The following is a 14384-nucleotide window of genomic DNA, read 5'->3' as shown; positions in this document are numbered from 1 at the left end:
AGATAATTTTATTTCTTCCTTCCCAGTTTGGATGTCTTTTCTTTCCTATGTGTTGTAATTATATCTTTCAATATTCTGTTGAATAGAAATGACAAACATGGTCATCTTGTCTTGTTTCTGATCCTAAGGGAAAAACTTCTAGTCTTTCATCATTGAGCATGATGTTATCCATGGGCATTTTATCAATGGGTCTTATTGTGTTAAAATTTCTCTGTGTTTCAGGGTAACCTCTAAATCATTTATTATGCCCTGGTGTATATTTTCATTGTAAGCAGAATCACACTGAATCTATAGGCTAATATTGACAATACACTAATGATAAATTTGCATGCTCTACCACAGAATAATGTCATAGGAAATCCTACTGGAGAAGAATGCTGATGCCATAAAATATAAATTTATAATATTTTATGATAATGCTTTCAATGAGAAACATTAATATAATCTATGTAGGAAAAATGAAATTGTGAAGATTTTTGTGCAGAGGCAAAAAATCAAAACCTATGCATTTATGGGTCTAAATGTTTTTCTATTTTTCTATTTTTTTTACTTCTTTTTGAAATATTGCTATTTTTTTTCTTCTATGAAATTCCACCTCCATTGCAATATCATCAGCTGAAGACTTTGAGGATTTACATGAAGATATAGGTATTTTTTTTGTTATTATACCCCTGCATGATGAGACCTTAGAGTTCTATGTGGAAATATCATATTTCAATTATCTGTACTTAGAAAAGAAACAACCTGTCACAAGTGTATGATAATGGCATGGGTGCTTATTTTAAGAGCACAAATATCATGACAAATATAAGCATTAGTAGGACTGGACACATGTAGATAACACAGTTTGGTTTTTTTTAAATTTTCTTTATAATTAATTTATTTTTAGAGACAAGAAGGGAGAAAGAGAGGGCGAGGAGAGACATGAGCAGTGTCATCTCATGGTTGCTTTCCTTTAGTTGTTTATTTCTTGCTTCTCATAAGTGCCTTGACTAGGAGGAGTGGTGCTCAAGCTGAACCAATGACCCCTTGCTTAAGCCAGCAACCTTGAGCTCCAGCCAGCAACCTTGGGCTTCAAGTCAGCAAGCTTGGGCTCAAGCCAGCAACCATGGGACCATGTTGATGATCCCTTGCTCAAGCTGGCTAGTTAAGCAACCTCAGGGTTTCAAACCAGCACCCTCAGAGTACCTGGTGGATGCTCTATCCACTGTGCCCCCGCTGTTCAGGCCAGATAATTCATTTTTTAAGAGGTGCCTCAAATTAGAATTCCCATTAGGTGAGGTAACTTTCATAATTGCTGTGTTTATATATGGTTAAAATACATAAAACCTAATTTGCTTTCTATAGTTTTATTTTGTGTTGGCAATGTGTAAATAAAATTTTTCTATTCATACATTGTATAGGCAAGTCTTAAAGTAATATAAGTTGGGTTAGTTATTGTCTAAAACAGCACACTTTATGTAAGCTCACAAGGTTTACACAAGATACATTAAAGGAAATGATAGAGTATAGTTGTGACAGTTAAATGAAATATAAGGATAGTTTGATGAATAAATAAAGAAAAACATGTATTACTTTTATTACATTAAATGGTTTAGTAAGGTTAATCATTTTATAAAATGCACCTTAGGCCTGTTATGTTTTCCCCCTGAACACTGTGGTCAAACTCTCATTGTGCCAGTAAATCTGAAGTCGTTTTAAGATGATAAGTATTTGAAATTATTTATGAAATGAAAAGACGAGAGCTAAATATGACATTGTATGCTTTGAACTTAAAAAATTTAATAAATATAAAGGCAGTTTGGAAGCAAAGGTCCTACTGACCAACATTTCTAAGATTTAAGATTTGTAGTATTTCTGATTGCTCTCTGGATATCAAAACTGCATACTTAATTTCTATATGTAATTTATCCATTGGCCCTGGTATTTCATTTGCATTCTTAGACTGTTTTTGGTAATTCAGACTGCGTCTTAATTTGGGGGTGGCAGTAGATGAGGAAGGATTGATGATAAGATTACATTTTGTTTGTGAAGATTGCAAAATGCATCTATATAATCAATCAATAGAATTTCATTTATAACTTATTCCACAGACTCACTTTTGGGGAACAATATAAATTAAATTACCTAGAAAATCATAAGAATGACAGGCTGAATACTGAACTAAACCAACTATAATTGGATAATATGTTTTAAGATGATTTTCCACTAAGCTAGTGGATTCTAATTGTTTAATAACTTTTACTAAATAACCTGGTGTGATAGCTACAGCACCAAACAATGTTGGACTCTAAGCCTGAAATCAGATGAGGAGGGTTCTGTGATTGAAATGAGCTGGAATCACTAGCAGTCACACTACACTACATTGATAAACTTTTTCTTGGCTGTAGTTTATAGGTAATCTGATCAAAATTAAAATATATCTACTATCTGGGACCCACATATGTTCAATTATCTTCAAACTGATTTTTTTTTCTCAGGTGGAGGACTCATTGCTGTGATTGCTCTTACTGTAGGTCAGTGTCTCAAACTTATATGACCCCTAAACCAAAATATGCATGTGAGGAAGTGCATTTTTTTTTTTTTTTTTTTTTTTTTTGGTATTTTTCTGAAGCTGGAAACGGGGAGAGACAGACAGACTCCCGCATGCGCCCGACCAGGATCCACCCGGCACGCCCACCAGGGGCGATGCTCTGCCCACCAGGGGGCGATGCTCTGCCCCTCCGGGGCGTCGCTCTGCCGCGACCAGAGCCACTCTAGTGCCTGGGGCAGAGGCAAAGGAGCCATCCCCAGCGCCCGGGCCGTCTTTGCTCCAATGGAGCCTCGGCTGCGAGAGGGGAAGAGAGAGACAGAGAGGAAGGGGGGGTGGGGTGGAGAAGCAAATGGGCGCCTCTCCTATGTGCCCCAGCCGGGAATCGAACCCGGATCCCCCGCACGCCAGGCCGACGCTCTACCGCTGAGCCAACCGGCTAGGGCCAGAAAGTGCATTTTTAAATGATTTTTAGTGTCTATGGTTTTTATAGTTTGAAATTAACTGAACCAGTCTAGAAATATCTGGCTTTCATATGATATTCAATATTGTGTTGGTGATGGTATATTCTTTTATATTCTATATGTCCATTTAGTAATAAATCCTAATTAACACATTTTTTCAAGGTGACCAGTCATGTGAATTGGCATCTGAAATATTTTGAGTAATATTCTAAATTAAGCAAGGACTCTTCTCTGGCTTACTGCAGACTCTTTAAGAGATTCCAGGGAATGGCATTTAGACAGTGAAGTGTCCAGATGGAATATAAATGTATATGTGCTTAAATACAATAGCATTCCTGGACACTGAAATGTAATCCACATTAGTTTCTTCTGCTAGATTTTGAAACTTGGTAATTATACTTTAGAGTTGCATGTCATTTGTTTTCTGCTTTCTTGTAGTTCTTGGCATTGCAGTAGTTGGCACTTGTGTGTACAAATTTCTTCATGTCAACAGGAGATCATAAATTAAACATGTTTCTTAAATGTATTGGTGGATTTCGTTCTTGACATATTTTGGTGCAGCTTTTGTTCGCACTCTGTATTGCATGCTGCCTTGTTAAAAACTGTGCCTGTGTGAGTGTGCTGTCTGAATCGCATCTCCTTACTAAAAATATTTTCACCTATTCTTACTATCGTTGCAACAAGACAATCCATGCAGAGCTGCTTTAGCTATGATGTCTGTAAGAAAAATTTGTTTTGGGTTTGAGTTATAAGTTCTGCAGTACATTATGGATCATTACGGGCCCTTCCCTACCCCAGGTACACCTTATTTCTAAATGCATGGTGTCCAGGACTAAATTTAAATACTTCACTGTGGAGACTTTGGCAATTCTATTCACTATAATTTTTAGGACGAAAGCTCCCATTTGTCTGTTTAACTTAAGTAGCTTTAAGAAGTTATGTAGGTGTCTTATTCAAATACTCAATTTTGATTTTTTTTTTTTCATTTAGAGTTGTTATTTATATGAGTTGAACTGGGGAATAAAAAAGCAACACCATTTGACCATCCTCTTATGTTCTACTAATTTATGAAGTTGCAGTAAACTGGTGGGGGTTAAACATAAAGTTGCTGAAATAGGTAAATTACCAAGGTACCTCATTAACTTTATCTATAAAAATGGAAAAAGGAGGGAGAGATTTCATCAGAGTAATGTTAGTGTGAGAGATACCATTAATCTCTCCCCTTGAAATTTTAACAATCTAAACAGCTATACCTCAGCAAAGGAACCCCAGCTGGGCTTGCCTTAAATATCTGCACATTGAATCAACAAAAGGTAGGTACCCTGGGCAAAGCATAAGGACACAAACCTCACTGCCCGGGCACTCAGAGGTGTGGCTACAGGGAAGGGAGAAACCCCGTGTGTCTGGGTCTCTTTTGCCTGGAGGTTCAGAGAGATTTGGAGTGGGGCACTCTGAGGAGCACTAAAATAGAACAGCATCTGAGACTGGGGACAGGGCAGCAGTCAAAACTCTGGGACACTGCCAGTGCTCCCACGATCTTCCCACAGCCCACACTTGGGACAGAGAAAGAGAATTACAAAGTGTAACACCTTAACTTTTCAGATCTCACCTCCCTCCCTTCATGGGAAACAGAAAGTAATAATAGAATACCCTAGAACTAACTCTGTGTTGGGCAAAAGAGTTTATAAATTTTGTAATTTTTTAGTTTGCTCACTTTTATCGTTAAAAATGGTGCTGGGCAGTACCAGGCATGTGTCTGTGAAATTGCTAATTACCTTCCTGCTTGGGAAGGGCCAATGTTATGCTAATGTTTGCTGGAGGAGGGGTTTTGCACCAAAAAGTTTTGAAAAGAGCAGAGAAGGAGAAGGAGAAAGAAGGATTTTTGGAGAGTGAGAGCAGAGAGAAGGCAGAGTGCTAAAGGAGAAAGAAGCCAAGATGGCAGGGAAAGAGAGAGAAGCCACTTTTGCAGAGTAAGAAGCCATGTTGGCAGATGGGGAACCAGAAGTGAGGGGCAAGGGGCTTTTGTGAGCTCCACTGAGACTGGTGGGGACCTTTGATTCTAGGAAATACCAGAGAAGATTCTCCTGGTTGTGGAACCAGAGAATATGTGAGTGGCTTTGGGAGCCCTGTGTGTTTGTTTTCTCACTGGCCGATGTGAGTCTTAAATAAAGGAATGGCCCACCATTTTTTGGCTCTACTGTTTCTTTACTATCTGTCCAAATCAAACGAGAACCTGCATGTACATGGCCACGATAGCGGCAGCTACTGGCCATACACTCTGCAAAACCAATGTTTCCCCTGAAAAACAGGGGTATTCTCGGTGTGGTCCCTGGTCTGAGGGGACACAAGGAAGAACAGTAGAGGTCTGAGATCACCATTGCCAGGTGGAAGAAAAAAGAAGACAAAAAGGCCTGACAGGGAACCCCACCTCCTACATCAGAGCTGCAGCACTTCAGCCGGAGTCAGCTGGAAGATTTTACAGAGATAAAACTTATAATCCAGCAACACCTACTTGAAAATAATAGAAAAATGTTTTGCAAGTATAATACCACTCTCATGTCTTGTAGGCAGAGACAAGGTCCTTTCAATACCATGAACAACCAAGAAAGAGATGCAATTCAGAAATAAAATGAAAAATCTCCAGAAAACAGTCTCAATCACATGGAAACTTGGGAATTAAATGACAGAAAATTCAAGATTGAGGTTCTGAAAATACTCAATGAGATGTGAGATAGCACTGATAGCAATTTAATGCACTGAGAAAACAGATTAATAAACAAAATGAATACTTCACCAAATAGATTGAAACTTTACAAAAGGACCATATAGGCCTGACCTGTGGAGGTGCAATGGATAAAGCATCGACCTGGAATGCTGAGGTCACTGGTTCAAAACCCTGGGCTTGCCTGGTCAAGGCATATATGGGAGTTGATGCTTCCTGCTCCTCCCCCCCCCTTCTGTCTGTCTCTCTCTATATATATCTATCTATCTCTATCTCTATCTATCTCTATCTCTCTCCTCTCTAAAATGAATAAAGTCTTAAAAAATTTAAAGAATCAAATAGAAATTTTAGAGATCAAAAACTCAATAAGGGAATTGAAAACTGAACTAACAAGTTTAGCTCGTAGAACTGGTTAGAAAGAGGATAGAATCGGCCCTGGCCGGTTGGCTCAGCGGTAGAGCGTCGGCCTAGCGTGCGGAGGACCCGGGTTCCATTCCCGGCCAGGGCACATAGGAGAAGCGCCCATTTGCTTCTCCAGCAAAGATGGCCCGGGCGCTGGGGATGGCTCTGTGGCCTCTGCCTCAGGCGCTAGAGTAGCTCTGGTCGCAACATGGCGACGCCCAGGATGGGCAGAGTATCGCCCCCTGGTGGGCAGAGCGTTGCCCCTGGTGGGCGAGCCGGGTGGATCCCGGTCCGGCGCATGCGGGAGTCTGTCTGACTGTCTCTCCCTGTTTCCAGCTTCAGAAAAAAAAAAAAAATGCAAAAAAAAGAAAGAGGATAGAATCAATGACGTTGAAAACAGGCAACTAGAGCTGATAAGAGGGAGGAAGAGAGAGACTTGAGAATTTTTTAAAACAATAGAGCTCTATAAGAATTATCTGACTCCCTCAGAAAGAGCAATATAAGAATAATACATATACCAGAAGAAGAAGAAGAGAGGGAGAAGAGAATTGACAGCCTATTCAAACTAATAATTGATGAGCCCTTCCCATCGCCTACAGAAAGAGTTAGATCCTCAAATCTGAGAAGCAAACAGAACACTTAGTTATTTCAACCCAAAAAGGCTTACTCCAGGCACATTGTATTAAAACTGTCAAAAATCAATAACAGAGTCCTCAAGGCAGCTACAGAAAAGAAGAAAATAACATAAAGGAAGGCCCATCAGGTTATCATCAGACTTCTCAGCAGAAACCCTACAAACCAGAAGAGAGTGGGCCCAAACACTCAAAGTACTGAAAGAGAGGAATTAACCAGCCAACAATACTATATGCTTAAATAAGAAGTTATCTTTCAAATAAGAAGGAGAAATAAAAACTTTTTCAGACTTACAGAAGCTGAGAGAATTTAGCACCAGAAACCCCCACTGCAGAAAATACTCAAGGGAGTTATTCAACCAGGCACAAAGAACAAAACAAATCAAAACTAAAAGTGAAAGCTCCAACAAAGTTACAATATAAACAAGGATAATCTTTGACAACAAATAAATAAAAGAGGAAAGAATAAAGATCTGCAATAGGAAAGGAGGATGGAGGACAAAGGACTCATAAGACAAAGGACTCTTTATATATGTAAAACTTTTTCCTCAATAACATAATAGTAACCACACACACACACACACACACACACAACTGAAATACATAGCTTTGAAAAAGAGGAGACAGAGAAAAGTATGGAATACCAACAAACAAAAACAACTGACAGAAACACAAAGGAAAAGAAACACAGTTACAAGAAAACAAAATATAAGATGGCTCTAGGAAATACTCATACATCAATAGTTACCCTAAATGCAAATGGACTGAACTCACTGATAAAAAAGCACAGAGCCTGACTAGGTGGTGGCGCAGTGGATAGAGCGTTGGACTGGGATGTGGAAGACCCAGGTTCAAGACTCCGAGGTCGCCAACTTGAACGCGGGCTCATCTGGTTTGAGCAAAAAGCTCACCAGCTTGGACCCAAGGTCACTGGCTCGAGCAAGGGGTTGCTCAGTCTGCTGAAGGCCCGTGGTCAAGGCACATATGAGAGAGCAATCAATAAACAACTAAGGTGTCACAATGAAAAACTGATGATTGATGCTTCTCATCTCTCTTCGTTCCCATCTATCTGTCCCTGTCTATCCCTCTCTCTGTCTCTGTAAAAAAAAAAAAAAAAATTTAAAACATTAAAAAAGCACAGAGTAGCAGATTGGATCAAAAAGCAAAACCCAACCATTTGCTGCCTTCAAGAGACACATCTAAGATGGAAGGACAAAAGTAGACACAAAGTGAAAGGTTAGAAAGTGATTCTCCAAACAAATTTTTAAAATGTAGAATACATGTATACTGGGTTAAATAAAATTTAGTGAAATTAGTTTTTCCATTTCTTTTTGCTGTTATAATGTGGCTTCTAGAAAATTCATGTGACTCATTATATTTCTTGGACTGTGCTGGACTAGAATGATAGATTTTAGAAAGATGCCTGTTGTTACAATTAAAGGGCAATATAAACTTCAGGAGGATCTCTTAACCAGAATACATGGTTTCCTTGACAATAGGGATAAATGAGGCATAAACAAGCTTGAATACTATTGAAATTGGTACTTTAAAAGTTTAAAAGTTTTATCTTAGAGCCTGGTTTTAAATTGTGTTATTACAACCCTGGCCAGGTGGCTTAGTAAATAAAGCATTGTCCTGATGCACTAAGGTAACCGGTTCGATCCCCAGACTAACCTGCCCAGTCAGGGCACTTATGAGAAGCAATCAGTGAGTACACCACTAAATAGAACAACTAAGAGAACAATGAGTTGATGCTTTTCTTTTTTTCTCTCCCTTCCTTTATCTCTCTCAATCAATGAAAAAAATTATTTTTAATTTTCTTGCCCATTAGAACTAAATTAAAATAAGAAAATCTTACTAAGTACTTTATATGTAACAGTTCTGTTTCTTGGTTTTGAGGAAATAAAACATATAATGTAGAAATTGAAGAATAAGACTAATATTTGAAATTATTTTAAAAGAATCATTTCTTTTTAGTTCAGGGACTAAAGGGTTGTTTTGTTTTTTAATTTGTCCATTTATAAATGGGCTTCTGGCATTCACTTTATATACTTAACTATGTTTCTCTCTGATGCTATCTCCCTAGCTTGCCTTGTAGGGAAACAGAGGTTACTCTGCAATACAGCACTTAGCAGAATAAATCAACCACTCCAGCAGAGCAGACATGCTAAATGGTTCCCACAGTCCAGTGTATCGGTTTATCTTTTGATCTGTTGTGAATTGGTATAGCTAAAATAGTAAAAGTATGGAGGTTACTCATAAAATTAGAAATAGAACTACCATATGATCCAGTGATCCCACTTCTGGGAGTATATTCAAAGGAAATGAAATCACATGTGGAAAAGAGATAACTGCACCTCCCTGATTATTGCAGCATTATTTACAAAAATCAAGACATGGGACAGCCTGTGTTCATAGACATATGACTAGATAAAGAAAATATATGCCTGCCATTATAAACAGCATGGATGGATGTTGAGGGCATTATGTTAAGTGAAGTGAGTCATACAGAGAAAGACAAATACTATTGAACTCACACATAGGAATCTAAAACAAACTTGTAGAAAAAAGAGATCAGATTTGTACTTGTTAGACCGAGGGGTAAAAGAGATGAGGAAATTGGGTGAAGGTGGTCAAAAGGCACAAACTTCCATGGTGACTATAATTAGTAATACTTTATTGTATATTGGCAAGTTTCTAAGGGAATAGATGTTAAAAGTTCTAATGGCAAAGAAGAAACAAAAATTTTATAAATATGTGCGGGAATGAATGTTAAGTTTATTGTAGTTTTTCACAATTTAAATATTCTCAAATCATTATTTCTGTACACTTTAAATTTATACAATGATATATGGCAATTATATCTCAATAAAAATTGGGAGAGATAAAGATTTACGAAGGTAATCTCTAGTTTCCTTTACTATCATGAATGCAGCTGTTAAGACATAGTGCTAACATTCCAGTGTCGCTTGAATGTAGTCACCATCCTATGATGCTTCTTTTGAAATGGGTATGAATTTGGCTATGAGCATCTTGTCTGTTTTCTTTTTTAAAAAATTGCATTTATAGGGCAATACTATCACTGGTAGTATTAAGGTGGGTAAGTGAGTTTGTTATAAAACCTCCAAATTTAGAGAAACATGATACAAAATAAAATTACATTTATTTGTACAGAAAGTGACTTTAAAATCATTTTTGTTCAAAGAGTAATACCAACTCTTAAGGTCCGTCCTTTCAATATCTCTAAAATGTGTTTTATATATTGTTTATTATAAAAGTATTTACACATATGTGTATATCACTTCAGCCATCAAGCTAACAACAAAAACATGAAAATTGGGAATTTGAACAAATTCAACTTCCTTAACTAAGAATATTATTGGAAAATAATCTTACAGTTAATAGGGTAAAATTCTATTTTTAAAAAACTTTTGCAACTTCTTAGTGATTTAAAGAAGCTATAAAGTTAATATATGGCATTTGTTGTTCACCTGTTCTAACAATATAACAAACCAGTCTAAATCAATAAAAATTTAGATCAGTTGCATACTTCTGTAAAATGTTAGAAGGGTCTAACACTCAATAAAAACAATGCCAACTTGGTACAACGTGAACACTGTGGCCTTGCAGATTTCTTAGGGAGAATCCCACTCTTTGAGAGACATAGAATCCACCCTAATTTCTGGCATTGGTGGTTTTCTCTCCCTCCTTGAATAAAAAGCTATCTCACTTAAACATGTCACCTAACAGTAGGCAGCTTTGTAGGGAGTAGCCTCAGATAACCTCAAGTGGTATCAGAATTAATCTGTGTGTGCATCTCCCCTCACCTGCTAAAGACAGAGCAAATGTCAAGATACCTAGTTTATAAAAGGAAACTTAACTTTGTGTGTTGGTTGTTGAAAGGGAAGAAAAAACACCTAGCTCAGGTAGCACTCTATGCTCAGGTGGAATAGATTCCTCCTCTTCCAAGGCCTCACACCAGGCAGGGTTTTCTTCAAATAAGCCAGTGGGCAGAGTAGGGACTGCCACTCTCATTCATTCTTACAAGTTGTTTTTTACAGTTTTATTTTTAGTAGCACAAACTGGGCTGAAGAAACATTTCCATGAAGAGAATATGATAGGAAAATCAGAGTGGACATGGGCAAATACTATTTTACTCTATAAAGTGTTCCTCCCCTTTGTAATCTCTGGTGAGGGACAATAGGAAGATGAATTTGAACAGGAATAAACTGGAATTCTGAATTAAAAATAGAGTTGAAGTTACATTGCACTTATTTTTACATAACTATTTTCAAGAATGTAGTGCTTGCTGAGAACCAGGGGATGGCTTCTGTAGTCAAATAGTTTGTCAATTAGTAAGTATGTGGGAAAACCAGTTTTATCTAGAAAAGTTTGTTTAAATGATAGGTTGAGAAGAATATTTGATTTAAAAGTTTCTCAAAACAGCCTGACCAGGCAGTGGCACAATGGATGAAGCATCGGCATGGGATGCAGAGGACACAGGTTAGAAACTCTGTGGTCACTGGCTTGAGTGCAGGCTCATACGGCTTGAGCTCAGGCTTACCAGCTTGAGGATGGGGTCACTGGCCTGAGAGTGGGATCATAGACATGACCCTGTGGTCATGAAGCCCAGGGTCGCTGACTTGAGCCCAAGGTTGCTGGCTTGAAGCCCAGGGTCACTGGCTTGAGCCCAAGGTTGCTGGCTTGAGCAAGGGGTCACTCACTCTGCTGTAGCCCTTGGGTCAAAGCACATATGAGAAAACAATCAATGAACAACTAAGGAGCTGCAATGAAGAATTGATGCTTCTCATCTCTCCCTTCCTGTGTGTCTGTCCCTATCTCTGTCTTCTGTATTTGTCACACACAAAAAGTTTCTCAAAACAAACAAAAAAAAAAAGTGAAGTTTCATATATAGAAGTCTTTATCCATTTTTGAAGATTGGGTCTTCAAACCTGGTAAAAATAAAATGTAGGATTAGAGAAATGTCTTCTGTGATGATATATTTAAATCCCATGTGTTTTATCTCAGTTCAGAGTATGCTTCTAATCGGTCCGTCCCCTCTGACGGCTCCACCCCCACAGTCGGCACTCCTACCCCACATCTCCGAGCCTGAAGTGCATCCAGGCTTCTCCACTCTCAGCCCATCACGGGCCTCTCCTGCTCTCAGGTGTTCTATGCACCTGCACTCTGATGTGCCTAAAAAGAAAACTGTTGTCCTAAAATTGTACTAAGTAGATAATGCTCTCAAAAGAATTGAGTTTTGTTTTGTGTTGCTTTCAAATTTTGCCTAAAAATAAGATTTGTAAATTGCGTTCTCATTAGATTTTTCATCTCCTAAATGCATCATCTCTGGTTGTTTGAAGCTAAGAAAACATGTCTATATTTCCCTGAGACCATAACCAAGAGAAGGAGGAGACGGAACAGAATCTGTGTCTTTTATATGCCCTTTGCCGCCTGCTCCCCAACTGACATATCATCTCATTCTGTTCTTGAACTTGAAGATGAGCATGATGAGGTCAGGGAAGGGGGTTTTGAGACACTATTTCTACGTGGCAGTGGGATGTCCCTGACCACACAACATGCTGAGCTCGGGTGGAGACAGGAGCATGGCTGGTTGTGCAGGGGCCGGGTAGGTGGCAGCCTGCCTTGGTCTCCTGCACCTCTGGAGCCCCTGCATTGGCCCAGGGCACGGCTGCTGGAGTGGGGACTGCAGGAGATGAACCTCCCCATATTGCTGTCAGGACTCCCGAGTGATTCTGACACCAGCACCTGTATATGCAGCCATTGGATGAGAAAACAACTCTTTAGCCATATATAACCTTTATTGGAAAATGCAGTGTAGTCTTTTTAAAGCAAGTTGGTTCTAAGCTTGGAGGGTAAATTTCCTCAAAGTGCTCAATGCTCTGGAACAGTCAGAAGTATATAGGCTGTTCAGGATGTTGCACTCCAGTCTGAACTTAAAAACAAAGGTCAAACTCTATACTTTGTCCCAAATTCTGCTTCTTTCCCATAGGAAAATCCTGTAGAACTCCACCAGAACCCATGAAAGGCATGGTGCATATAAACACAGATGCCCACTTCGGATCAACAGTTAATTATTCTTGTAATGAAGGGTGAGTTGGGAACACTCTCTCTGGAATACAAGTTCCACAACAACAATCGCAATCAATCTCTGCCCCAGTCTTAGAAAGGCAAACTAGACTGCTGTCCCATGTATTTCAAAGAGTAAGCAATCAAACTGCTGGATAGAGATGGTAACTTGAACATAGGCATACAACCAAAGAAATCTAAAAATGGAGGAAGAATCTGTATCTGTGTAATAAACCAGGGAGCACGCCATGCTTCCATCAAAGTAGTACATGTGAAACCTGGTAAGATACGTAGTGGATAAAAATAACCAGCCAGCCAAATCAGTAAAAGGAAAAATGCTAGTCGAACCATGCAAACATGCTTAACAGACCAGTGAGTACTATGGCTAGGCTGGAGGACCGTAAAGAAGGGGTTGAGAGGGTAAATCTTACATAACAGCAGCTTTGGAAATGTGTAGACACTAAAATGCACACAGAGAGGGATCACTAATGGAGTGTTTGCTCTTGACTTTTCCTGAGGACAGTAACTGAGCTAGAAACCATTGCCCCAATTTAGGAGGAGCAATTAAAGAAAGTGTAGTAATTTTTAGTTGTCACAATATAGGGGGGTGGGAAAGGTGTCTATATATACTGCATCTTCCTGCAAATTGCCCTTGGTGATTGGCTCCATCCTACTCTATTTGAGGGATTGTACTGATGATCCAGCAAGTTTAAGAATTCACCCCTGCTCACTCTCTCTGCATCTGGGAGATTGTAACACCTTTCCATACACTCCCTTCACCAATCCCTTCTCACCTCCTGTAATGCAGAAGTTCGAGACCGGGTATGTCTGTCTCACAGATATGCTGAAAAAAACACAGGGAGCAACAGATGGAGCAGACATTGCCTTTATTACTTAAATACGAGAAGGTCCAATGGTGGCCAGTGCGGCTGTGGTTCCACGATCAGACATGGGCCGTTAGGCTTATAAAGCAGTTGGACAATAGCAGCACAAAGCTAAGGGCAGGAAGCAGTCATGTAGAGAGTCCGGGAACAGAAGCCTTCTTCAAGGTCTGTTTGTTTGTTCCTTGGCAGAACATGATACACATTCAAGAGCTGACGAACCTGGGTCCTGGGCCATCTGCCAGGAGGTGTGGAAAGACCGTGTCCAGCATTAACCCTATACCTCCCAATGTGAATAAGTCTAGAGCTCTTTCTTTCATGAGCAAAGCAAAGTATCATGAATGTAAGGGCAGATACAGCAACTGGAAATAAGAGACCAATCTGAGAAATCACATAACAAATCAGTGTACTCCAATAAACAAGGAAATAAATTCAAAAATAGGAGATTAGAAATCTGATATGTGTTTGTTAACATATAATCTATGAATCAATAAAAGGGGTCTGTAAGATTTAATGATCTGATGCAAGATTTAATGATCTGATAGCAGTAAAGTTTATATACAAAAAACACAGGAGTCTAAAAGAGCAACAATAATCAGGAGACAAAATCCTAAAAAAAAAAAAAAAAAAAGAAGAGAAGAGAAAGAAGAAGAAACCAAAGAG

The 14384-nt window shown here is 38.9% G+C and overlaps 1 protein-coding gene across 1 annotated transcript in view; it reads left to right on the top strand.

Moving 5' to 3' along the window:
- The window catches only part of LOC136322540 (membrane cofactor protein-like), a 58703-nt gene extending 44610 nt beyond the window's left edge, over positions 1-14093 (top strand). The window contains exons 9-12 of the mRNA XM_066254493.1: positions 616-648; positions 2481-2516; positions 12764-12863; positions 13700-14093. Coding sequence (XP_066110590.1) covers positions 616-648; positions 2481-2516; positions 12764-12863; positions 13700-14093 — 563 coding nt within the window. The remainder of the gene's footprint in view (positions 1-615; positions 649-2480; positions 2517-12763; positions 12864-13699) is intronic.
- Positions 14094-14384: the final 291 nt, after the last annotated feature.

Source organism: Saccopteryx bilineata, chromosome 2 (assembly GCF_036850765.1).
Source record: "Saccopteryx bilineata isolate mSacBil1 chromosome 2, mSacBil1_pri_phased_curated, whole genome shotgun sequence".
NCBI classification, from domain to species: Eukaryota; Metazoa; Chordata; class Mammalia; order Chiroptera; family Emballonuridae; genus Saccopteryx; species Saccopteryx bilineata.
Note: the sequence above shows the minus strand (reverse complement) of the source record. Positions and strands in the feature narration are given on the sequence as shown.